Source organism: Pseudoliparis swirei, chromosome 16 (assembly GCF_029220125.1).
Source record: "Pseudoliparis swirei isolate HS2019 ecotype Mariana Trench chromosome 16, NWPU_hadal_v1, whole genome shotgun sequence".
Taxonomy (NCBI): domain Eukaryota; kingdom Metazoa; phylum Chordata; class Actinopteri; order Perciformes; family Liparidae; genus Pseudoliparis; species Pseudoliparis swirei.
In genome coordinates this window covers 1690744-1718650 of record NC_079403.1, presented here as the reverse complement: position 1 = coordinate 1718650, position 27907 = coordinate 1690744, and the positions used below count along the sequence as shown (strand labels likewise).

Sequence of the window (27907 nt, the reverse complement as noted above, 5' to 3'; positions counted from 1 at the left end):
CCAAATTTCATGCGATTCGGTTTAATACTTTTTGAGTTATGCGAATAACACGCATACAAATAAATAAATAAATAAATACACGGCGATCAAAACATAACCTTCCGCATTTTCAATGCGACGGTAAAAAACGGCTTTGTTATCTGGGACATTTTGTGAAGCCCACAAATTCTACGCTTTTATTTTGAAGTCTCATTCTTCTCGTTTCCGGTCGTCCTTCTGTCAACACTGTGATTTGACCTACCTGCACGCTCCTGTTTGTGAGAGAGGCTGACGGCCATGCGCGTTCACGAGTAAATCTGGACAGATTGTCGGTTGTACGCGCACGCAGTGGCTGCTGTGCGCTCGCGGGTACGCGCAAATATATATGTTATGTTTAAATACAATATACAAAATAATTTAAAAAACAGAATTTATTTTATATTGTTACATCACATGTATGTATGTTCTATTAATGCTGATACATGATATATATTTTGTTCATGTATATTGATAAATGGTGTAATCATATTTTATGTATGTATTGTGTATTTATATATATATGCTTAATACATTTATTTTAATTTTATTGAAATTATAATTTTTTATTTTGTTCATGTATATTGATAAATGGTGTAATCATATTTTATATATGTATTGTGTATTTATAAATATATGCCTAATACATTTATTTTAATTTTATTGAAATTATAATTTTTTATTTTGTTCATGTATATTGATATGTTATAGTATAGTTATATATGTATTGTGCATTTAAAAATATATATTGTATTGCTTACCTGTATATATAAATGCTGCTGTAGCGAATAATTACTAAAACTGAAATAAAGTATCTATCTATCTATCGTACGGGATTTTATTTTGAAGGCGTACAGTATCCCTCCGTACGCGATGACGTGATTCCGCTTCGGCAGATGTTCACTCAGCAAGGAAACTCCTCACCGACAACGGCTCGAGCTCCTCCAACCGCCACGTTACCCCGAGCAACCGTCGTGACTGAGTCTCTGTTGTGAGTCTTGTTGTGAGTCTCTGTTGTGACTCTCTTGTTGTGAGTCTTGTTGTGAGTCTTGTTGTGACTCTCTGTTGTGAGTCTTGTTGTGAGTCTTGTTGTGACTCTCTGTTGTGAGTCTTGTTGTGACTCTCTTGTTGTGAGTCTTTTGTTGTGAGTCTTGTTGTGAGTCTTGTTGTGACTCTCTTGTTGTGAGTCTTGTTGTGAGTCTTGTTGTGACTCTCTGTTGTGAGTCTTGTTGTGACTCTCTTGTTGTGAGTCTTTTGTTGTGAGTCTTGTTGTGAGTCTTGTTGTGACTCTCTTGTTGTGAGTCTTGTTGTGAGTCTCTTGTTGTGAGTCTCTTCTTCGGACGTTTGGTTCCTGCTGCTGCTTCACGGTTCACTCTTCACGGAACAGGATCGATCGGTCGACGTCGCGGTGATCATGGCTCAATCGGTCGTCTTAAAGGTGAGAGCCTCCGTGTTCAAAGTACGCGATGACGTCATCGCTGGTTGTCGACCTTAAATTAGCCTCCGCGCGCGAGCGCTTCAAGTCCTTTTTTATATGACCACGCGACGCGTCCGGGTGTCAATTCACTTCCGGTTGGTCTTTTATCGGTTTAAATTGTTTTAATCCTGTTGATTGTGATGGTTGGTATGTTTTGTCCGTGACGTCATAGAGCATGTTTTTATACAAAGGAGACGCTACACAATTCCGTCTCCTAAATAGTGTGGGCGTGGCCCTGGAGGGGGCGTGGTTTAGCGCAGACATGTCTGAACTTGTCTCTGTTTAAGGTCCACAACGTCCCCCCAGGGCCTCAAACCCTGAGCCCTGAACCCCCAGGGCCTCAAACCCTGAGCCCTGAGCCCCCAGGGCCTCAAACCTGAACCCCCAGGGCCTCAAACCCTGAGCCCTGAGCCCCCAGGGCCTCAAACCTGAACCCCCAGGGCCTCAAACCCTGAGCCCTGAGCCCCCAGGGCCTCAAACCTGAACCCCCAGGGCCTCAAACCCTGAGCCCTGAGCCCCAGGGCCTGGAGTTGACCATGTTGATGCTGTGTTCAGGGTCCGTGGGGTCCGGCGGCCCCGGAGCCCCCCAGCTGCTCTCTGACTGAAGTGATGAGCGAACAGCTGGCGACTCAACTGGAGGAGGAGAACCAGGACTACCCCCCCCTCACTGGGTAGAGGAGTGTGTGTGTGTGTGTGAGAGAGACCCCCCCCCTCACTGGGTAGAGGTGTGTGTGTGACCCCCCCCCCCCCAGACTCACTGGATAGAGTGTGTGTGTATATATGATGATAATACTTGTGTGTGTGTGTACTTTGTAGTTGTTTTCTAGTAAACAACCTGTCTCTCTGACTGTCTCCTCCTCCTCTCTTCCTTTCCTCCCTCCCTCTGTCCCATCCTCCCTCCTCCCTCCTCCCCTCCCTCCGCCCACCCTCTCCCTCCTCCTCTCCCCCCCAGCCCCTCAGCAGACCTCCTCCCCTCCTCCTCCTCCTCCTCCTCTGAGACGACCAGTGACTTGATGCTGGCTCAGATGCTTCAGATGCAGTTTGACCGAGAGTTTGACGACCAGCTCCTCCGGGAGGAGAAGAAGTTCAACGGGGGGAGCAAAGGTGAGGAGGAGGAGGAGGAGGAGGAGGTGTGTTACTGACCCCCCTGTCTGTGTCCAGTGTCCATCTCCTTTGAGAACTACCGCATGGTGCATCCGTACGCAGACAGCGACAGCTCGGAGGACGAGGTGGACTGGCAGGACACGAGAGATGACCCGTACCGCGCCGGTACGGACACTACCTTTTATCTTAAAATCCTACAGAAATACAAATATTTTGATGCGGGAATAAAAAATTAAATGAATAACATTTACAATTTTAAATGTACAAATTAAAATTTTCACATTTTTATGTAAAAAAGGTAGATTTTATTTTACATGGAATTTAATTTTTTAAAATGTAATAATTACAATTTAAATATTTGTATATAAAATTTAAAAATACATACATTTTATTTTACATTTCTTTTTAAAATTTTACATAACAAATAAAGATATTTTGACTTGGGGGGGAAAAAAATGAAATGAATAACATTTACAATTTTAAATGTTTTTTTTGTTTGTACATTTTTATGTTTTCCATTATTCATACCGCTTACATAACATTTTTATATAACATTTTTATGTAAAAATGTTATATTTCATTTTACATGGAATTTCTTTTTTTAATAAAAAATGTGAAAAATTAAAATTGTAACATTTTTATGTCAAATTAAAAAATATGGAATTTCTTTTTTAAATGTTTAATTATTTTAATTGTATTTTTCAAATATTATAATATATATATATTAGGGCTGTGAAACGATTAAAATTTTTAATCGGGTTAATCACAGGTTTTTGTGGATTAATCATGATTAATCACATATTACCGATATTCTCGGTATATTTTGTGAGAGCATAGAGATTTATGACAAAAGACGGATATATACATTTATACATTATTCTATACAATGGTGCTGCAACTCAGCAGTTATTTAGCAGTTTTCTTCCAGATGGAACATTAATACATCTTCATCCTAAACAGAATGTTTAACCCTCCTGTTACCTTTCTGGTCAATTTGACCCCATTCAATGTTTAATGTCGGTGTTCTTTGGGGTCAATTTGACCCCAGGCTGTTTTTCACTGTGTCAAACATATCAGAAATATCAACTTTTTTATTTATTTAAAGGGTTATTTAGGTAGTCAACAAACAAACATAAAGTACCTCACACTTAAACTTGGGAAGCAATATTAATTCTAATAATTTTCTGGAGGTTTTAATTGCTGGGGTCAAATTGACCCCGAGGGTAAATATGTTAGTAAATGTAAAGGTAACAGGAGGTTAAACAGAACATTTTTCTCTTATTTGTCAACCATTAACTCCACCATGATACAATCTAAAGGCCTCTAGTCTTCCTCTAGCAGCTGCTGAGGCAAACTGACTGTGTGGGTTTTCTTCATGAACTGGGCCGTGATGAAAGGGACGGGGACACCGCTGCAAAGCTGAAACCTCACCGGCCCGGACAGGTGGACAGATTGACAAGTGACTTTGTTTTTGCTCGGTCCCGATGCGCGCACGGAGCTCTGTGGCGCGCGGGGCTGAGATCGATAAGTGTTAACGCAACGCGAAGAGACAGAAATGACATGCTGCTGTGGAGATACGATCAACAACAGACGTTTAGTTTAATAAAAGAACAAAGACGTGCTCTAGAGAACATGTCAGGTGGCGGGCCAATCTCTTTAATGTCATGCGATCTACCGACACTACGCCGCGATCGACTGGCAGGTCGCGATCGACGTGTTGAGACCCTGATCTACAGGAAGTAAAAGTCGTCACAAGGTTTCCGGAGGTGAACCTGCGGAAGGATCATTACCGATGAACAGACCGTCTGCATGAGAGCGGACAGAGTTCAGATTGAAGTGGTGGATTGGAAGCTCATTTTGCAAGTGACTTTCTTTCGTCCCGACGACCAACAACAGACGGATTGGAAGCTCATTCTGCGCATGCGTTAAATGCGTTAAAAAAAAAAACTAGTTAAACCTGTAATTGAATTAACTGAGTTAACGCGTTATTTTTCACAGCACTAATATATATGTATTACAATTTTACATAAAAAAATTTTAATTTAGATTTTTTCATTTAAAATGTTAAATATTTTTAATTTAATTTCTTATTCCCACGTCAACATATTTGTATTTTTAGTCTGGTTAAAGTGTATCAACTGAAAAAATTCAAGAATCTGAGACAATAAAATGATAAAAGGGAAAAATAAACAAGTAAAATGAATTATTAATAATAATAGAAAAACACCTATCAACTGAAATATAATGTGTGTGTGTTCCTCAGAAAAGCCCCAGACGACCCCGAGGAGAGGCTTCACCGGCAAAGGGAAGAACATCACCACCAAGCACGACCCGGTGGCCTGCGGGCGCAAGAACACGGCGCGCATGGACAACGTGAGGGTCGCCACTGCACCTGAACGCATCACGAGAACGCTATCATAGGGCTAGTTCATCACCAGAGCCACATGACACCTGAACGCATCACGAGAACGCTATCATAGGGCTAGTTCATCACCAGAGCCACACTACACCTGAACGCATCACGAGAACGCTATCATAGGTCTAGTTCATCACCAGAGCCACATGACACCTGAACGCATCACGAGAACGCTATCATAGGGCTAGTTCATCACCAGAGCCACACTGCACCTGAACGCATCACGAGAACGCTATCATAGGGCTAGTTCATCACCAGAGCCACATGACACCTGAACGCATCACGAAAACGATATCATAGGGCTAGTTCATCACCAGAGCCACATGACACCTGAACGCATCACGAGAACGCTATCATAGGGCTAGTTCATCACCAGAGCCACATGACACCTGAACGCATCACGAGAACGCTGTCATAGGGCTAGTTCATCACCAGAGCCACATGACACCTGAACGCATCACGAGAACGCTATCATAGGGCTAGTTCATCACCAGAGCCACATGACACCTGAACGCATCACGAGAACGCTATCATAGGGCTAGTTCATCACCAGAGCCACATGACACCTGAACGCATCACGAGAACGCTATCATAGGGCTAGTTCATCACCAGAGCCACATGACACCTGAACGCATCACGAGAACGCTATCATAGGGCTAGTTCATCACCAGAGCCACATGACACCTGAACGCATCACGAGAACGCTATCATAGGGCTAGTTCATCACCAGAGCCACATGACACCTGAACGCATCACGAGAACGATATCATAGGGCTAGTTCATCACCAGAGCCACATGACACCTGAACGCATCACGAGAACGCTATCATAGGGCTAGTTCATCACCAGAGCCACATGACACCTGAACGCATCACGAGAACGCTATCATAGGGCTAGTTCATCACCAGAGCCACACTACACCTGAACGCATCACGAGAACGCTATCATAGGGCTAGTTCATCACCAGAGCCACATGACACCTGAACGCATCACGAGAACGCTATCATAGAGCTAGTTCATCACCAGAGCCACATGACACCTGAACGCATCACGAGAACGCTGTCATAGGGCTAGTTCATCACCAGAGCCACATGACACCTGAACGCATCACGAGAACGCTGTCATAGGGCTAGTTCATCACCAGAGCCACATGACACCTGAACGCATCACGAGAACGCTATCATAGGGCTAGTTCATCACCAGAGCCACATGACACCTGAACGCATCACGAGAACGATATCATAGGGCTAGTTCATCACCAGAGCCACATGACACCTGAACGCATCACGAGAACGCTATCATAGGGCTAGTTCATCACCAGAGCCACATGACACCTGAACGCATCACGAGAACGCTATCATAGGGCTAGTTCATCACCAGAGCCACATGACACCTGAACGCATCACGAGAACGATATCATAGGGCTAGTTCATCACCAGAGCCACATGACACCTGAACGCATCACGAGAACGCTATCATAGGGCTTGTTCATCACCAGAGCCACATGACACCTGAACGCATCACGAGAACGATATCATAGGGCTAGTTCATCACCAGAGCCACATGACACCTGAACGCATCACGAGAACGCTATCATAGGGCTAGTTCATCACCAGAGCCACATGACACCTGAACGCATCACGAGAACGCTATCATAGGGCTAGTTCATCACCAGAGCCACATGACACCTGAACGCATCACGAGAACGATATCATAGGGCTAGTTCATCACCAGAGCCACATGACACCTGAACGCATCACGAGAACGCTATCATAGGGCTAGTTCATCACCAGAGCCACATGACACCTGAACGCATCACGAGAACGATATCATAGGGCTAGTTCATCACCAGAGCCACATGACACCTGAACGCATCACGAGAACGCTATCATAGAGCTAGTTCATCACCAGAGCCACATGACACCTGAACGCATCACGAGAACGCTATCATAGGGCTAGTTCATCACCAGAGCCACATGACACCTGAACGCATCACGAGAACGCTATCATAGGGCTGGTTCATCACCAGAGCCACATGACACCTGAACGCATCACGAGAACGCTATCATAGAGCTGGTTCATCACCAGAGCCACATGACACCTGAACGCATCACGAGAACGCTATCATAGGGCTAGTTCATCACCAGAGCCACATGACACCTGAACGCATCACGAGAACGCTATCATAGGGCTTGTTCATCACCAGAGCCACATGACACCTGAACGCATCACGAGAACGATATCATAGGGCTAGTTCATCACCAGAGCCACATGACACCTGAACGCATCACGAGAACGCTATCATAGGGCTAGTTCATCACCAGAGCCACATGACACCTGAACGCATCACGAGAACGCTATCATAGGGCTAGTTCATCACCAGAGCCACATGACACCTGAACGCATCACGAGAACGCTATCATAGAGCTAGTTCATCACCAGAGCCACATGACACCTGAACGCATCACGAGAACGATATCATAGGGCTAGTTCATCACCAGAGCCACATGACACCTGAACGCATCACGAGAACGCTATCATAGGGCTAGTTCATCACCAGAGCCACATGACACCTGAACGCATCACGAGAACGCTATCATAGGGCTAGTTCATCACCAGAGCCACATGACACCTGAACGCATCACGAGAACGCTATCATAGAGCTAGTTCATCACCAGAGCCACATGACACCTGAACGCATCACGAGAACGCTATCATAGGGCTAGTTCATCACCAGAGCCACATGACACCTGAACGCATCACGAGAACGCTATCATAGGGCTAGTTCATCACCAGAGCCACATGACACCTGAACGCATCACGAGAACGCTATCATAGGGCTAGTTCATCACCAGAGCCACATGACACCTGAACGCATCACGAGAACGCTATCATAGGGCTAGTTCATCACCAGAGCCACATGACACCTGAACGCATCACGAGAACGCTATCATAGAGCTAGTTCATCACCAGAGCCACATGACACCTGAACGCATCACGAGAACGCTATCATAGAGCTAGTTCATCACCAGAGCCACACTACACCTGAACGCATCACGAGAACGCTATCATAGGGCTAGTTCATCACCAGAGCCACTTGACACCTGAACGCATCACGAGAACGCTATCATAGAGCTAGTTCATCACCAGAGCCACACTACACCTGAACGCATCACGAGAACGCTATCATAGGGCTAGTTCATCACCAGAGCCACATGACACCTGAACGCATCACGAGAACGCTATCATAGGGCTAGTTCATCACCAGAGCCACATGACACCTGAACGCATCACGAGAACGCTATCATAGGGCTAGTTCATCACCAGAGCCACATGACACCTGAACGCATCACGAGAACGCTATCATAGGGCTAGTTCATCACCAGAGCCACATGACACCTGAACGCATCACGAGAACGCTATCATAGGGCTAGTTCATCACCAGAGCCACACTACACCTGAACGCATCACGAGAACGCTATCATAGAGCTAGTTCATCACCAGAGCCACATGACACCTGAACGCATCACGAGAACGCTATCATAGGGCTAGTTCATCACCAGAGCCACATGACACCTGAACGCATCACGAGAACGCTATCATAGGGCTAGTTCATCACCAGAGCCACACGACACCTGAACGCATCACGAGAACGCTATCATAGAGCTAGTTCATCACCAGAGCCACACTACACCTGAACGCATCACGAGAACGCTATCATAGAGCTAGTTCATCACCAGAGCCACACTACACCTGAACGCATCACGAGAACGATATCATAGGGCTAGTTCATCACCAGAGCCACATGACACCTGAACGCATCACGAGAACGCTGTCATAGGGCTAGTTCATCACCAGAGCCACATGACACCTGAACGCATCACGAGAACGCTATCATAGGGCTAGTTCATCACCAGAGCCACATGACACCTGAACGCATCACGAGAACGCTATCATAGGGCTGGTTCATCACCAGAGCCACATGACACCTGAACGCATCACGAGAACGCTATCATAGGGCTAGTTCATCACCAGAGCCACATGACACCTGAACGCATCACGAGAACGCTATCATAGGGCTAGTTCATCACCAGAGCCACATGACACCTGAACGCATCACGAGAACGCTATCATAGAGCTAGTTCATCACCAGAGCCACACTACACCTGAACGCATCACGAGAACGCTATCATAGGGCTAGTTCATCACCAGAGCCACATGACACCTGAACGCATCACGAGAACGCTGTCATAGGGCTAGTTCATCACCAGAGCCACATGACACCTGAACGCATCACGAGAACGCTATCATAGGGCTAGTTCATCACCAGAGCCACATGACACCTGAACGCATCACAAGAACGCTATCATAGAGCTAGTTCATCACCAGAGCCACACTACACCTGAACGCATCACGAGAACGCTATCATAGGGCTAGTTCATCACCAGAGCCACATGACACCTGAACGCATCACGAGAACGCTATCATAGGGCTAGTTCATCACCAGAGCCACATGACACCTGAACGCATCACGAGAACGCTATCATAGGGCTAGTTCATCACCAGAGCCACATGACACCTGAACGCATCACGAGAACGCTATCATAGGGCTAGTTCATCACCAGAGCCACATGACACCTGAACGCATCACGAGAACGCTATCATAGGGCTAGTTCATCACCAGAGCCACATGACACCTGAACGCATCACGAGAACGCTATCATGTACCTTCAGCCAGTACTCGTGTTCACTGAGCGGAGCCTGAACGCATCATCAAGGAACTGAAGTGAACCTCCTGGTTCTCTGTTAGCGGTGCTGCTAACCGTACTAGCTAACGTTACTAGCTCTCCTCCTGGTCTAATCCCTGATTGGTTGTTTACAAAGTCACATGACCAGAGCAGCACCCATATGTCCTCTGTCCTGCAGTTTGCCCCGGGGGTCCAGGTGGGCGACGGCATGGGGATGGACCTGAAGCTGTCCAACCAGGTGTTCAACGCCCTGAAGCAGCACTGCAACAGCGAGCAGAAGCGCAGCGCCCGGCTGCACGAGAAGAAGGAGCACTCCACGTCTGTACGTAGGAGTGAACCATCAGCGGGGGAGCGCTCTGTCCTCTTCCACGCCGAATGAACTCTTCCTCTTCAGGAGCAAGCCGTGGACCCTCGCACTCGCCTGCTGATGTACAAGATGGTGAGCGCCGGCGTCCTGGAGAACATCAACGGCTGCATCAGCACCGGGAAGGAGTCGGTGGTGTTCCACGCCAACGGAGGGAGGTGGGTGGCAACGGTTCTCTCTCCTGGCCACCAGGGGGCTCCTCTGGTTGTATAGAAGTCTATGCTTCATGGGTTAGAGCTGCATTCTCTCTCCTGGCCACCAGGGGGCTCCTCTGGTTGTATAGAAGTCTATGCTTCATGGGTTAGAGCTGCATTCTCTCTCCTGGCCACCAGGGGGCTCCTCTTGTTGTATAGAAGTCTATGCTTCATGTGCTAGAGCTGCATTCTCTCTTCTGGCCACCAGGGGGCTCCTCTGGTTGTATAGAAGTCTATGCTTCATGGGTTAGAGCTGCATTCTCTCTCCTGGCCACCAGGGGGCTCCTCTGGTTGTATAGAAGTCTATGCTTCATGTGCTAGAGCTGCATTCTCTCTCCTGGCCACCAGGGGGCTCCTCTGGTTGTATAGAAGTCTATGCTTCATGGGTTAGAGCTGCATTCTCTCTCCTGGCCACCAGGGGGCTCCTCTGGTTGTATAGAAGTCTATGCTTCATGGGTTAGAGCTGCATTCTCTCTCCTGGCCACCAGGGGGCTCCTCTGGTTGTATAGAAGTCTATGCTTCATGTGTTAAAGCTGCATTCTCTCCTGACCACCAGGGGGCTCCTCTGGTTGTATAGAAGTCTATGCTTCATGGGTTAGAGCTGCATTCTCTCTCCTGACCACCAGGGGGCTCCTCTGGTTGTATAGAAGTCTATGCTTCATGTGCTAGAGCTGCATTCTCTCTCCTGGCCACCAGGGGGAGACTCCTCTAGTTGTATAGAAGTCTATGCTTCATGGGTTAGAGCTGCATTCTCTCTCCTGGCCACCAGGGGGCTCCTCTGGTTGTATAGAAGTCTATGCTTCATGTGCTAGAGCTGCATTCTCTCTCCTGGCCACCAGGGGGAGACTCCTCTAGTTGTATAGAAGTCAATGCTTCATGTCTTAAAGCTGCATTCTCTCTCCTGGCCACCAGGGGGCTCCTCTGGTTGTATAGAAGTCTATGCTTTATGTGTTAGAGCTGCATTCTCTCTCCTGGCCACCAGGGGGCGACTCCTCTGGTTGTATAGAAGTCTATGCTTCATGTGTTAGAGCTGCATTCTCTCTCCTGGCCACCAGGGGGCGACTCTGGTTGTATAGAAGTCTATGCTTCATGTGTTAGAGCTGCATTCTCTCTCCTGGCCACCAGGGGGCGACCTCTCTGGTTGTAGTCCCCATGTGTTAAAGCTGCGTTGTGATTGGCCGGTATTTAGCTTGGAGGCGCGGCCCGTTCCAGGCGAGGTGGTCCTGAAGGTCTACAAGACGACGCTCAACGAGTTCAAGAACCGCGACCGCTACATCAAAGACGATTACCGCTTCATCGACCGCTTCAGCAAACTGAACCCACGCAAAGTCATCAGGCTGTGGGCCGAGAAGGAGATGCACAACCTGGCCAGGTGTGTGTGTGTGTGTGTGTGTGTGTGTGTGTGTGTGTGTGTGTGTGTGTGTGTGTCCTCCTGGAGGTCCAGAGGTAACGGCTGTGTGTGTGTGTGTGTGTGTGTGTGTGTGTGTGTGTGTGTGTGTGTGTGTGTGTGTGTGTGTGTGTGTGTGTGTGTGTGTGTGTGTGTGTGTGTGTGTGTAGGATGGGCAGCGCTGGGATCCCGTGTCCTGCCGTCGTGCTCCTGAAGAAGCACATCCTGGTGATGTCGTTCATCGGCAGCGGTCTCGTTCCGGCCCCCAAACTCAAAGACGCCGCGCTGGACCGCGCCGACCTGGAGGAGGCCTTCAGACAGGTGCTCCACGTGAGTACACACAGTACACACAGTATACACACAGTACACACAGTACTACACACAGTACACACAGTATACACAGTGCTACACACAGTACACACAGTGTACCCACAAGACTGCTCCTACTCCTGCGCTCCGAGAGCGTCCGGCTCAGGCGGAGGTTTGGCTACCATCTACCGGAGCAGTTTTCACTCTCGGACGGTGAACTATAAAGCCTACTCCTCGTTTGAAATCCTCATCAACAAAGTTGGTCGCAAAAATCCTTTCCTCTGCGTCCTTGTCTATCGTCCCCCCGGCAAAAACAGATCCTTCCTGGCTGACTTTGGTGACTTTCTGGCGTCCATTATCCGCTACGATAGGATCCTCATGCTCGGGGACTTTAACATCCACGTTAACAAGAGCGCGGATACATTCGCTGTGGACTTCATTAACCTTGCGGACTCTTTCAACTTCATCCAACATGTGTCTTGTCCGACCCACGAGAAAGGTAATACACTGGACCTTGTCTTCACTCTCGGGCTAAATATTCACAATGTATGCATTGAAGATATGCTGTTATCTGACCACATGTCCGTAATGTTCAGTTTATCTTTCGACAATGATTTTGTGCCAGAAAAACGTGTGAAAATATCTCGCATTATAAATAACAAAGCTGTAGTGAATTTCAGAACTAGTTTCCCCAGCAATGTTTTGATGGCGCAGTCTGATGACGTGGACTGCGCAGTGAGCTTGTTTAACGCCCACTGCGCAGCCATTCTGGATAGTGTAGCTCCCCTTGTCACTCGCTCTGTCCGTCCAACTAATCCATCTCCCTGGATGAATGAGGAAATCTATGCGCTCAGGCTACACCGGCGCAGAGCTGAGAGACGGTGGAGAGCTGCTAACCTAGAAGTCCATCGACTCTTCTATAAAGATCTCACAGCTGATTTTAACACTCTGGTAGAAACTACTAGGGCTGTTTACTTTAAAAACCTCATTATCTCCAGCAAAAACAACCCCAAAGTGTTATTTAACACCATCAGCAAAATCGTGGCTCGCCCTCTTCCATCGATTCCTGTGTCTTCGGACAGGGAATGTAACACCTTCTTGTTGTCTTTTGTAAACAAGATTGCAGATATTAGAGCCAACATCACCCCCTCCCCCTGCCCCCCGGTCCCCAGTCCAGTTTCCGTACCATCAATGAGCAACTTCTCACCTGTTGAGCTGGAGGAGGTGTTGGAGGTAGTAAATGCCATGAAGACCTCCTCTAGTCCCCTAGACATCCTGCCCACCTCCCTGCTAAAAGAAGCTATCTCTTCTGTTGCCCCCAGTCTGGTCAAAATTATAAACATGTCTCTGGTCACGGGTGTGGTGCCTTCTTATTTTAAGCAGGCGGCCGTCCAACCTCTCCTCAAAAAGCCCAACCTGGACCCCTCCTCTCCTCTAAACTACAGGCCCATATCTAAGCTACCTTTTATTTCAAAGGTACTGGAGAAAGTTGTAGCTAACCAATTTAACCTCCACCTGGCCACACACAATATTGGTGACAAGTTTCAATCCGGTTTCCGTAAGAAACACTCCACCGAGTCTGCCCTTCTTGGAGTATCTAATGACATCATGATGGCCTCCGACTGTGGCAAAAGTTCTGTTCTGGTCCTGCTAGACCTGAGTGCAGCTTTTGACACAGTCGACCATAGTATTCTCCTAGATAGGCTAAAGAACTGGGTTGGGGTGTCAGGTCTAGCACTAAAATGGTTTGCCTCTTACCTCAGTGAGAGACATTTCTCAGTGTCAGCTGGTCCATATAAATCCGACTCCGCCCCTCTGCACTGCGGGGTACCACAAGGCTCGGTGCTGGCCCCGTTACTCTTTGCCCTATACCTGATCCCATTGGGTCAGCTGATCAGAACATTCTCTGGCATCACATACCACCTTTATGCTGACGACATCCAGCTGCTTTGCTCTTTTAAACCGGAGCATATGCAGTCCCTCAGCATCCTGATGGAGTGTTTAGCCGCCATCGGGGGTTGGATGGCTAACAACCTCCTGCAGTTAAATGCAACCAAGACCGAGGTGTTGGTCATCGCCTCCGATGGCACCAGAGCCAGGGTACTAGAACATCTGGGCCCTCTCAAAAATAATGTCCACCCAACCATTAAAAACCTCGGTATTCATTTTGACCAGGCAATGCTGCTGGATAAACACGTCATGACTCTGAGTCGCAATTGCTTTTTCCACCTGCGTTCCATCATCGCCCACTCTGAGATGGAAATGGCTATACATGCCTTTGTATCCTCCAGACTGGATTATTGCAACTCACTGTTCACCTGTCAAAACCAGGCATCCATAAACCGCCTCCAACTGGTTCAAAATGCAGCTGCCAGATTACTCACCAGGTCAAAGAAATCGTGTCACATTACCCCTATACTGGCTGCCCTACACTGGTTACCAATCCAGTACAGGATCCAGTACAAAGTGCTTCTCTTTACCTTTAAGGCCATACACGGCCTCGCCCCCAGTTATATACATGACCTCATCATACAGCACACCCCCAGCCGGTCCTTACGGTCAGCTGACCAGGGGCTCCTGGCAGTGCAGCGCACACGATTAAAAACAAAGGCGAGCGGTCCTTTGCTGCAGTCGCCCACGCCTGTGGAACACACTTCCGCAGGTGTTGAGAGCAGCTCAGTCCGAAAAAAGCTTCAGAAATCAGCTAAAAACACATCTCTACAAACAGGCATTTCTGGGTTAGGTTTCTGTGTGTTATCGGTTTTCTGCTCTCTATGTTTAATTTATTGTTTGTTGGTTTCTTCTACTGCGTTTGTGACTGCTCAAAAGTCTTGTGTACTGGAGGTAATGCACCCGCAATTTGTGATGTAGCACTGGCTTCTGCACCTTGCTGCTATGCTTAACATGATGATATTGATGATGTTGTACTGTTTTTACTGTTTTTATTGTAAAGCACTGTGTATTCGTACTGCGAAGGGCGCTATAGAAATAAACTTTTACTTACTTACTTACACACACAGTGCTACATACAGTACACACAGTATACACACAGTACACACAGTGCTACACACAGTACACACAGTACTACACAGTGCTACACACAGTACACACAGTATACACACAGTACACACAGTACACACAGTACTCAGTACACACAGTACACACAGTACTCACACAGTACACACAGTACTCACACAGTACACAGTTACACACAGTACACAGTGCTACACACAGTGCACACAGTGCACACAGTACACACACAGTACACACAGTACTCACAGTACACACAGTACACACAGTACTACACACAGTACTACACACAGTACACAGTACTACACAGTACACAGTACTACACAGTACTACACAGTACTACACAGTACACAGTACTACACAGTACACAGTACTACACAGTACTACACAGTACACAGTACTACACAGGTACACACAGTGCTACACACAGTACACAGTGCACACAGTGCACACAGTCACACACAGTACCACACAGTACTACACACGGTACACACAGTACTACACAGTGCACACAGTGCACACAGTGCACACAGTACACAGTGCACACAGCACCACATGCTACACACAGTACACACAGTACTACACACAGTACTCACAGTACTACACACAGTACTCACAGTACTACACACAGTACTCACAGTGCACACAGTGCTACACACAGCACACACAGTGCTGCACAGTGCTACACACAGTGCACAGTGCACACAGTGCACACGGTGCTACACAGTGCTCACAGTGCTCACACACAGTACACACACAGTGCACACACAGTGCTACACACAGTACACACAGTGCACACAGTGCTACACAGTGCACACAGTACACACAGTACTGCACACAGCACTGCACACAGTACACACAGTACTAAACACAGTGCACACAGTGCTACACACAATACACACACAGTACTCACAGTGCTACACACAGTGCACACAGTACACACACGGCACACAGTACACACAGTGCTCACAGTACACACAGTACTCACAGTGTACACAGTGCTCACAGTACTCACAGTACACACAGTGCACACACAGTACACACAGTACACAGTGCACACAGTACACAGTACACACAGTACTACACACAGCACACACAGTACTACACAGTGCACACAGTGCACACAGTGCTACACACAGTACACACACAGTGCACACAGTACACACAGCACACACAGTGCTACACACAGTGCACACAGTACACAGTACACACAGTACACACACAACTACACACAGTACACACACAGTACACACAGTACTACACACAGTCTACACACAGTACACACACAGTACACACAGTACACACAGTACACACAGTACACAGTACACACAGTACACAGTACACACAGTACACACAGTACACACAGTACTACACACAGTACACACAGTACACACAGTACTACACACAGTACACACAGTACTACACACACAGTACACACAGTACACACAGTATACACAGTACTCACAGTATACACAGTACACACCCTCTCCATCCCTCCTCCTCCCCTCCTCTCCCCCTCCTCCCTCCCTCTCCCCTCCTCCCTCCCCCTCCCTCTCTCCTCTCCCTCCCTCCTCCCCTCCTCCTCCTCCTCCCTCCTCTCCCCTCCCCTCTCCCTCCCCCTCTCCTCTCTCCTCCTCCCCTCCTCTCTCCTCCTCTCTCCTCTCCCCCCCCCTCCTCCCCCCTCTCCTCCCCTCCTCTTCTCCTCCTCCCTCTCCTCCCTCCTCCCCTCCTCTCCCTCTCCCTCCTCCCTCTCTCCTCCCTCTCCTCCCTCCTCCTCCTCTCCCTCCTCCCTCTCCCTCCCCTCCCTCCTCCCTCCCTCTCCCTCCCTCCTCTCCTCCTCCTCTCCTCCCTCCCTCTCCTCTCCCTCTCTCCTCTCCCTCTGTCCTCCCTCTCTCCTCTCCTCTCTCTCGCTCCCTCTCTCCTCTCCCTCTCCCCTCTCTCCTCTCCTCCCTCCCCCCCCCTCCTCCCTCCTCCCCCCTCTCCTCTCCCTCCTCCTCCCCCCTCTCCTCTCCTCCTCTCTCCCTCCTCTCCTTCCTCCTCTCCTCCCCCTCTCCCCCCCCCCCCCCCCTCTCCCCCTCCCCCCCTCTCTCTCTCCAGGTGATGCAGCAGTTGTATCAGGAGTGTAATCTGGTCCACGCTGACCTCAGTGAATACAACATGCTGTGGCACGAAGGAAAGGTAACATCTTAATGTCCACTTGATTCCTGCATCCTTCCCTCCCTGCGTCCTTTCCTTCCTTCATCTTTTTCTCCCATGCGTCCTTTCTTTCCTGCATCCTTCCCTCCCATGCGTCCTCCTCTTGACTCCTCTGTCCTTGCAGGTGTGGCTGATCGATGTGAGTCAGTCCGTGGAGCCCACTCACCCTCACGCCCTGGAGTTCCTCTTCAGGGACTGCAGGAACGTTTCCACGGTAACGACATTCAGCATCATGTTTAGAGGGAATTCATGTCTTATTTAAACTCTTTTATTTTATTTAAACTTCTTTATTTAATCGTCTTCATTTAAACTTCTTTATTTCATTTAAATGTTTTTATTTAAACTTATTTATTTTACTTAAACTTCTTTATTTTATTTAAACGTTTTTATTTTATTTAAACGTTTTTATTTATTTTTTTATAATTTTTTATTTTTCGTTTTAGGATAGTATCTTAATTTATAAAGTATACAACAGCACAGGTGTAGTATTCAAATTATACCATCCTGTCTTTCAAATTAAATAACATTGAACATTTTTGGGAGAGTGTACATACAAACAGAAAAATACATCAGACAAGGGGGAGACTAGGGGGGAGAGGCATAGAGGTCGGAGAGGTTTCCTAAACTAAAGCAGCGTTGCAGGGTCATTCATTTATTATCTCCACAGGATCAGTCCGTATTGGATTTGCATATTTCACCCACTTGTCCCAGAGTTGAATAAACATATTTCTCTGAAGGCGGAGGGAGAAGGTGATCCTTTCCATAGCATAAATGTCATTTACGATGTCTCTTCACTCCTGAATCGTGGGGGGCTCAGGGAGCAGCCAGCGTCTGGTAAGCGCTTTTTTACAAGCGGTTATTAAAATGCCAAACATGTATTTATCTTGTCGCCCTGTTTGAAAATCAAATTTTCCAAAGAATAAAGTTTCAAATTCCAGGGGCAAGTCAGTGTTAAGTATGATTTCCAATATTTGATGAAAGTCTGCCCAGAAAGGCCTTATGACAGGGCACTCCCAGAATATGTGCCAGTGATTTTCTTCCTGAGCCCCACACCGTCTCCAACATGTGGCTCTCCTCCCGCGAAGCGTGCCTTCTGCTTCGCTGGAATAAAGAAACGAATAACACACTTCCATGCAAATTCCCGCCATATATGAGAGTTGGTACATTTCCATTGGAATTTACACACATCTAACCAGTCTTCGTTTGATATTGAGAGGTTGCCATCTCCTTCCCATTTTTCCTTTACATATACTGCAGTGTGGGATTTTTTGTCATAAGGCCCTTGTAGGATTTCGAGATAATACCTCTGTTTGATTCGTTTTGGTAGGCACCGAGAAATATTCTTAGTATTGGTTCATCAAGGTCTATTGTATTTCTAATGTTATGTTCGAAATGGTTGCGTATCTGGAGATATCTATAAAAATCAGATTTTTCAAGACGATATTTTTCCCTTAGGTGTTCAAAGTCCTTTAGTTGTCCTTTATCTGTCAAAGAATAGTATCTCCTTATACCTTTTGGGATCCAAGATTTAAATCTATGATCCATTTCATTTGGTTTGAACCCCGGGTCATAGGCGCACCATTGAAGTAATTGTAGTTTATGATCTAGTTTATATTCTCTTTTTATCATGTTCCAGATTTTTAAATTGAATTTGATCCATGGGTTTTGTAAATTGTCTATAAGTTTTCCCAGGTTTTTGTGTGCTAATACTGCTTGAATTGGGGGGTCATTCATAATAGAGAGTTCAATATCTTTCCACCTGGCGCAATAAGATGGGGTACACATGTTAATTAAAGGAATCTGAACAGCATAGAAGTAATTTTTAAAGTTGGGTAGAGCCATTCCTCCTTCTTCTTTTGGAAGTTGTAGAGTTTTAAATTTAATCCTTGGTTTTTTCCCTTGCCAGATAAATCTTGAAATGATTTGATCCAATTCAGAGAATTGTTTCGGGGGAATTTTTACAGGGAGTGCTTGAAATAGGAACAGATATCGTGGGAGAATGTTCATTTTGACAGTCAATTCTATGGGTTAATCCGAGGAAAGAAATAGAGTTCCATCGATATGTATCTTCTTTAATTTTTGTTGAGAGAGGAGTGTAGTTTATCTCTGCCAATGTTGAGATATCTCTTGGTAGGTGTATTTCAAGGACTTCTGGTCCCAGTTAAGGAGGAATTCATCTTTAATGTGTTTAGGGGGTGTACAATTAAAGGTCAAGATTTGTGTTTTTTTGTATGTTTAATTTATATCCTGCATATCTACCAAAAGTTTTTAACAGGTTCATTAATTCAAGAAGGGAGTTAGAGGGGGTAGTTAAGTAAATCAGGATATCGTCAGCATACAGGGCCACTTTGTGGTCTGATCCATTTAAACAAATGCCTTTAATGCTTTCTGTCTTATCCATTGCGCCAGAGGCTCTATATAGAGGGCAAAGAGCAGTGGAGAGATTGGGCATCCCTGTCTTGTTCCGCGCTCTAATATAATGGTGTCCGAGAGATGTCCATTTATTGTAATCCAGGCCAAGGGTTTAGTATATAGTGTACGAATGCCTTTAATGAAAGTGTCGTGCATGCCAAGTCGTTCAAGGACTTTCTATAGGAAAGGCCAGCTCACTGAATCAAAGGCCGTCTCAGCATCCAGACTGACCAGGTAGGCTTCCAGATTGTTCTGTTGGATGTGGTTTAGTCTGTGCAGCGATCGCCTGATGTTATCGTGGGTTTGTCTTTGTGAGATAAAGCCAGTCTGGTCATGATGTATCATTTGGGGGAGGGTCTGTTCCAGTCTTTTGGCCAGGATGGCTGTATATCATTTGTAGTCAGCATTCAACACTGAAATTGGTCGATAAGATCCACATTCTAGTTTATCTTTTCCTTCTTTGTGAATAACAGAGATCACTGCCTCGCTCCAAGATGGGGGCATCTTGGCATCTTGTAGGGTTATATTGCAGGCCCTAAGGAGGTTTGATATTAGCTCAAATTGAAATGTCTTGTACCACTCTGAAGGGAAGCCATCCGGACCAGGTGATTTATTGGTTTTAAGTCTGGAGATGGCGCTGTTTAGTTCTGTCTCAGTTATCGCTGCTGTTAATATCTGATTTTGTTCTTCTGATAGTTCAGGGAGATTGAGAGACTTGAGGAATTCGCTAATTTGTTGTTCGCCCTCTAGTTGTGGTTGTGTGTATAGAGATTTGTAGTATTTTTTAAAGGTATTTTGCAGTTCATCTTGTTTATAGTGTATATTTTTAGAAACAGGGTCTCTTATTTTGTATATTGTGCTATCCGCTCGTTGTTTTTGCAGCCTTCTTGCCAAGAGCTTTGTTGATTTTGAGCCCGCCTCATAACATTTTTGTTTTGTGAATATCATGTTTTTTTCAATTTCCTGTGAGTATAATAGATTTATTTCATTCCTAACTTTCTTAATTTCTGTCAGCAAATTCTTTTTTTGTTCTCTCTTATGTTGCATCTCAAGATCCTTTAATTCTTTATTAAGGTTTAGTAGTCGTAGTTGTTTCTCTTTCTTTTCATGGGCACAGAAAGATATAATTCTCCCTCTGATGACTGCCTTCAAGGCATCCCATACTATAGCTGAGTCGACCTCCCCATTATCATTTTCATCCAGAAACATTTTTATTTCCTTTCTCATTTGGGTCTTAAATTTCGGGTTGTTTAAGATACTTGTATTCAACCTCCACAATGTTTTTCTTATTTTATCGCTGATATGCACAGAGGTGCATGGTCAAATAAGTCAATACTACCAATATCACAACTATGCATTCTATGGCGATCTCTCTTTAGCACAAAGAAATAGTCTATCCTTGAGTATGTATCATGGGGGCATGAGTAAAATGTAGTCACGGCCTGATGGGTAGATATCTCTCCATAGATCTAATATGCCCAGTTCTGTCATTAGAACATTAATTTTCCTATGCAATGATGTAGCGGTCATATTTTTAGAAGAATCTAGTTTTGGGTTAAGACGGATGTTCCAATCTCCACCGCATATGACAATTCCTGGGGCCTCTATCATTAAATCAAATATCTTTCTGTAGAAATTAAAATCACTTCCAGGGGGGATATAAATGTTACATAAAGTTATTGTAACACCATCTATTTTTCCAGAGACTATTATATATCTCCCCTCCTTATCTGTTACTTTAGAGAGTAGTTCAAATGATACCGTTTGTGATATTAAAATGGCTACGCCTCTCCTACGGCCTGATTTATAAGATGAACAATATACCCTTGAAAGCCCCATTCTCTGTAATTTGTCATGCTCTAAAGGGGTGAGGTGAGTCTCTTGTAAGAGCACAACATTTGCCTTTTCCTTTTTCATTTTTGACAATATTTTACTTCTTTTAGCTGGATTCAAGATCCCCTTCACATTAAATGAAATAACCTTCAGGGCGTTTCTATTCATAGTTTCAACCATTGATAATCACAGGTGGAACCTCTCCCAATATCTCCGATAACATAAAAGTTGTACACTGAAAACATCTCTCCCAAGGAACAAATGCACAAAACAGAAAAAAAGGAACGTGAAACCGTTTTTAACGGAAAGTCACCAAAACGGTTTAGAACAGCTGTTTCAGATGTAGAGGCTCGTTTCAGATGAGCCTGAGAGGACCTTGGGAAGCCAAAGCCCCCATCAGGGAAAGTCCCACGCCGCGTCGGTGGTGGGGCCCTAAAGTGTGGCCACATGTGAGCCAAAATCCACACAAAATAAACTCTGGGTGACAAGTTAATTAACAAGTCCCGACTGTTTTAATTAACCAAAAATATAACTGTAGGAGTAGTTTTTTAGAATGTCGTGGCGTACCTCCGGGGGATAACCCAAAAAAAAGAAAAGAAGAGAGTATCACTCTGGAGTCCATTACAACTTCTCTGTATTCCTCTGAAGAGTCATCTTTGTCCTGTCGTGGGGGATCGTCTTCTGAATCTCTGGAGTTTTTCCTTATATTGAGGCTGGCGGGGTTTGTTGGGCTGTGTGCCGCCGTCCGCTGCACCGGCTCCCGGTCGTCACTCCGGTCCTGTCGTCTCCCGGCCACCTGCCAGGTAGACGGGTGCTGGATCTCCTCCTGGTCCGGGGCAGCGGAGGATTTCACCACCGTCACTGGAAATCCTCGTGAAGCCATATCTCTTGTCGCTTCTGCAGCGTCTTGGAACAGCAGAGTGCCATTGTCGTAGAAGACTCGCATCCTTGCGGGGTACGGCGTCTGGAACTTTATTCGTTTTTCTTTCAGGACTTTCTTAGCTTCGGCGTATTCACCGCGTTTCTTCAGCACTTCGGGGGGGAAGTCACGGTCAACGTAGAAGCGGGTGTTGTCGTAGAAGACTTCTTTTTTCTGCCAGGCTCTCCGGAGCACCTCCTCCTTCGTCTGGTAACTCCCGAATATGACCACTATCGCCCGGGGCTTTGCCTGCGGGCCGTTGGGCTTAGGTGCCGGTGCTCGGTATGCGCGTTCTATTCGGAGATCTTTGTCACTGGGGAGGTCGAGTGCGTTTTTTAGCAGGTTATCCAGAAAGCCAGCCATGTCGGTGCCCTCTTTGTCTTCGGGTATTCCGTAAATCCTTAAATTATCCCTACGCGCTCGACCCTCCTGGTTTGTTAGCCTGGCTTCCAGATTAGTTTGGCGCTGCACCAGCCGCCCGATTAGTGTTGACGCTGATCGAAGCACGGTCTCAGCTTCTCCTATTCTCTCCTCTGCTTCGTCCATTCTATCATTTACTCTCTTCAGTTCCTGTTTAATGTCAGTGAGTTGGGCCCTGTTATCCTTTCTGAAGTCCCGGAGTTCGTTAAGAATACTTCGTAGGGTACCCCCGGAGCTTTCCTCGTCTTGTGGACCCGGAGAGCCGCCTCGGCTGTCTTGTCCCATTTCGGGATCGTAATCCATCATTTTTGTGGTCGTCCTACTTCTAGTATTAACCCCTTTCGCCATTAGTAAGCATACATTGCACTGGGGTTGACAAAACTACCGTTTTTTGGGGTTATTTCATAAATCCGTCGGGTTGCTCGAAAATCAAGCTGTCATACTCTCAGTGGCGGAACCGCTACACGTTTTTATTTAAACTTCTTTATTTTATTGAAACGTTTTTATTTTATTTAAACTTATTTATTTAAACGTTTTTATTTAAACGTTTTTATTTAAACTTATTTATTTAATTGTCTTTATTTTATTTAAACGTTTTTATTTAAATTTCTTTCTTTAAATTTATTTAACTGTCCTTGTCGTCTTTGTTGGACCTTGCTCCTGGTCTCCTCCTGAACCTGAACCGGTTCCTGCTGGTCTCAGTTCTTCCAGAAGAGAGGAGTGGGGGAGGACCTGAGCGTCTACGAGCTCTTCAACCGCGTGAGCGGCCTGAACATCCCCGTGGGAGAGGGGGAGGAGGCGGAGTTTATGGCTGAGGTCTCTCACTCACACACACACACACATGCACACGCACACACACGCATAGGTGATGGAAATGTTGTTATTCTGAACATTGGCACATTTTTGTGGTCTCGTTTTTCAAAATAAAAGTCCTGCTCTAGAAGTAGAACAGTTCTTAAGTCACGACATAGATCATCGTCTCAACACGACCGCTCACTTCCTGTTGGGTCGGGTCCTCAGGAGGTCACATGACTCAGGTGAAAACATCATGACGTCATCGCTGAGGAGCTCCGGACTTCATGATGTTAACAATCTGATCAAAGTAAAACAGGAAAATGTTTATGAGAGGAAAGATTTTAACTGAGATGCCCCCCCTCCCCCCTCTCTCTCTCCCCCCCCCTCAGATCGAGGCCTTTGAGAAGAGGAATGAGGACCACGTTCAGCGCCGGGGGAAGAAGTGTTTCCCGGCCTCCTGTGAAGACGTCGGTCCGCCGTTACAACCCGACTCTGATGACTAAGCCCCGCCCCCCCTCACGGCTCGCTCTCTCTTCACGACCCGCCGTGTTGAAAACAAGCTGTTAAAAAGAGGAGACGAATGGAGGAGGCCCCCCCTGCGCCTCCTCCTCCTCCTCCAACCACCCACCAACTGCTTCCTTTGAAACAGGCCGACGGAGCTCCGCCTCCCGGCCGCAGGAGGGAGGGGCTTCAGCTGAAGTCAGAGCGTCCTGAGGGGCGGCGAGGGTTTCTGAAGCCGAGGCCACGCCTCCTCCCGAAGAGGAGCGCCGAGAAAAGAAACGCTTGTTTTATTTCTTGCAGAAGGAAATAAAATAAACACAAAAATATAAAAATGTAATCAAAGATCATTTAATCTGAGGTCTGACATATATGATTAAAATATGAACGTTTCTCGTGACGTTACAGTGGATTTATTCTAATGAGTAAGATGTGACACTTAAACTCTTTATTTATTTTAATATTATAATATAAGATATATAATAATATAAGAGAAGCTTTGTTCTATCTTACATATAATATAATGGTTATTTCAATCATGAGACCGTCACATGACTCCCAGACCGTCACATGACTCCGAGCAGCAAAGAAAACTGACATCCGATCTGACTCCTTCAGAATAAGAGTATTCTCTACTCTACACCAAACTAATTTCAATCATTTAGAAATAAAAACTACATTTACCATAACATATGATAAACAAACTAATGATACAAGAGTATGTTAAGATAAATATATTATAAGGATGTGTAAATGTATTTAATTATAATAAAAAACGATGGAAGTAAAGTGGGTAATATTATTTAATATATATATATATTAGCCGCTCTTATTTTGAAGAGCCAGACCGGAACGCGGAAGTGTAACAGACGGCGGTTGAGGTGATCGGTTCTGTGCCAGTGTTCCGTCAGGAGTCAGAACTGAGGGTAGAACCACCACAACGAGACCACTTCCGGCCGTGAGCATGAGCGAGGACCGGGAGGCCCACTACCGGGACCGGGAGGACCACTACCTGGAGCTCTGCGAGACCCCGGTGCAGTTTGAGAACGCGTCCAGCGTGAACAACGTCTTCTTCGACGAGGCCAACAAGCAGGTGAGCGTCCTACGTCATCACGTCCTACCAGTGGTGTCGTGGTCCCTGGAGAAGTGGCTATACTCGCGCAGAGGAGAGTTGTTGACGGGGCACCAGCGGTGATTGAGAAGTGGGTATACGCTATGCTGACTGAAAAATAAGTGGGTATACGCCGTATACCGGCGTATACCCACTTATTGGACTACACCACTGCGTCCTACGTCATCACGTCTGGAATAACCGTCCTAATACCACACTGTAAAGTACTGTATGACAGTACAAGTACACTGGAAAGTACTCCCTGATGGTTCGTGTACTTCCTGTCTCACTGCAGGTGTTCGCGGTGCGTTCAGGGGGAGCCACAGGTGTGGTGGTCAAAGGCCCGGACGACAAGAGCAGCGTTGCGTTCAGGTACATCTGAAGGAGTTTGAGGAATACGTTGACTGTCCGTGATGCGTTCAGGAACATCTGAAGGAGTTTGAGTGATAGTTTACTCTCCGTGATGCGTTCAGGGACTTCTGAAGGAGTTTGAGAAATAGTTGACTGTCCGTGATGCGTTCAGGGACATTTTAAGGAGTTTGAAGAATACGTTGACTGTCGGTGATGCATTCAGGGACATCTGAAGGAGTTTGAGGAATAGTTGACTGTCCGTGATACGTTCAGGGACATGATCAGAGTATGGGTGTGTGCCCTCAGGATGGAGGACCGAGGGGAGGTGAAGTGCATCAAGTTCTCCATCGGGAACAAGATCCTGGCGGTCCAGAGGACTCTGAAGTCTGTGGTGAGCGCCACCCACTGGAGGGTTAAATATGAATATAATATTAATGATGATAATATAAATAATAATATTAATAATGATAATGTTAATAATATTGATAATAATGATGCCCTGAGGACAAACTGACCTAAACTACTGATTTTATATTCTTCTGCAGGATTTTATCAACTTCATACCTGACTATCCGCACACAGAGTTCACCCAGGAATGCAAGGTATCATATTATATTACGTCTTTTTACTATGTTTATTTATTTTATACTGTGTGTATAGATATATATTTAAATGTATACTTGTATATATATATATACATTTTATATATTAATTTGTATATATATTTACATATATTTATTTATATAAATAAATATGTATTTATTTATTTATGTATATATAGATATTTATATTTTATATTTTTCCTTATTCTTCCACGTTAATTACAAAGATCATATTTGAAAATATATATAAATCAAGTGTTTAAAAGAAACAACGATAAAGAATGAATAATATAGTTTATTTTCTTGAAATAAATAAACTGCGTTTTTGGTCGTTGTTGTTGTCGTGCAGACGAAGAACGCGAGTGTTTTGGGGTTCTGTTGGACCAGCTGGAACGAGCTCGTCTTCATCACCGACCAGGGCATCGAGTTCTACCAGGTAACTGAAACCATAACAATGTGTCCCAGGTATTAAATAATAATAACAATAACAATGTGTCCCAGGTATTTAATAATAATAACAATGTGTCCCAGATATTAAATAATCACAATACCAATGTGTCCCAGGTATTAAATAATAAAAATAAAAATAACTAACAATGTGTCCCAGCTATTAAATAACAATAACAATGTGTCCAAGGTATTAAATAATAATAATAATAACAATGTGTCCCAGGTATTAAATAATCATAATAATAATACAAATAATCATAATTAAAATAAAAATAACTAACAATGTGACCCAGGTATTAAATAATAATAATAACAATGTGACCCAGGTATTTAATAATAATAACTGTGACCCAGGTATGAAATAATAATAAAAATGTGACCCAGGTATTAAATAATAATAATAACAATGTGACATATGTGTTTAATAATAATAACAATGTGACCCAGGTATTAAATAATAATAAAAATGTGACCCAGGTATTAAATAATAATAATAACAATGTGCCCCAGGTATTAAATAATAATAATAATAATAACAATGTGACCGAGGTATTAAATAATAATAATAATGTGACCCAGGTATTAAATAATAATAATAATAACTGTGTCCCAGGTATTAAATAATAATAACAATATGTCCCAGGTATTAAATAACAATAACAATGTGTCCAAGGTATTAAATAATAATAATAATAACAATGTGTCCCAGGTATTAAATAATCATAATAATAATACAAATAATCATAATTAAAATAAAAATAACTAACAATGTGACCCAGGTATTAAAAAATAATAATAACAAGAATACAAATTATAACAATGCGGCCCAGGTATTAAATAATAATAATAACAATGTGTCCTAGGTCTTAAATAATAATAATAATAACAATGTGAGCCAGGTATTAAATAATAATAATAACAATGTGACCCAGGTATTTAATAATAATAACTGTGACCCAGGTATGAAATAATAATAAAAATGTGACCCAGGTATTAAATAATAATAATAATGTGTCCCAGGTATTAAATAATAATAATAACAATGTGACATATGTGTTTAGTAATAATAAAAATGTGACCCAGGTATTAAATAATAATAATAACAATGTGTCCCAGGTATTAAATAATAATAATAATAATAACAATGTGACCGAGGTATTAAATAATAATAATAATGTGACCCAGGTATTAAATAATAATAATAATAACTGTGTCCCAGGTATTAAATAATAATAATAATGTGACCCAGGTATTTAATAATAATAATAACAATAAGA

General features: G+C 44.8%; 2 protein-coding genes across 3 annotated transcripts in view; both read left to right on the top strand.

Moving 5' to 3' along the window:
- The first annotated feature begins 934 nt into the window (after positions 1–934).
- On the top strand, positions 935–24509 carry riok3 (RIO kinase 3 (yeast)). Of its 2 annotated transcripts, XM_056434769.1 has the most exons (14): positions 966–1006; positions 1403–1453; positions 2048–2163; positions 2445–2596; positions 2654–2761; positions 4860–4969; positions 9938–10081; positions 10154–10281; positions 11507–11689; positions 11875–12034; positions 17141–17221; positions 17364–17453; positions 23526–23639; positions 24008–24509. In XM_056434769.1, exons 2-14 carry the CDS (start codon positions 1430–1432, stop codon positions 24119–24121), a joined length of 1524 nt encoding a protein of 507 aa, XP_056290744.1. In that variant the 5' UTR covers positions 966–1006; positions 1403–1429; the 3' UTR covers positions 24122–24509. The 2 variants fall into 2 exon arrangements, with proteins under 2 accessions (XP_056290745.1, XP_056290744.1); XM_056434770.1 differs by lacking the exon at positions 23526–23639 and having other exon boundaries at positions 935–1453.
- Positions 24510–24971: 462 nt separating this feature from the next.
- The window catches only part of rmc1 (regulator of MON1-CCZ1), a 32234-nt gene continuing 29298 nt past the window's right edge, over positions 24972–27907 (top strand). The window contains exons 1-5 of the mRNA XM_056434653.1: positions 24972–25209; positions 25523–25599; positions 25885–25969; positions 26124–26180; positions 26530–26616. Of these exons, the coding sequence (XP_056290628.1) occupies positions 25081–25209; positions 25523–25599; positions 25885–25969; positions 26124–26180; positions 26530–26616 (435 nt within the window). The 5' untranslated portion in view covers positions 24972–25080. The remainder of the gene's footprint in view (positions 25210–25522; positions 25600–25884; positions 25970–26123; positions 26181–26529; positions 26617–27907) is intronic.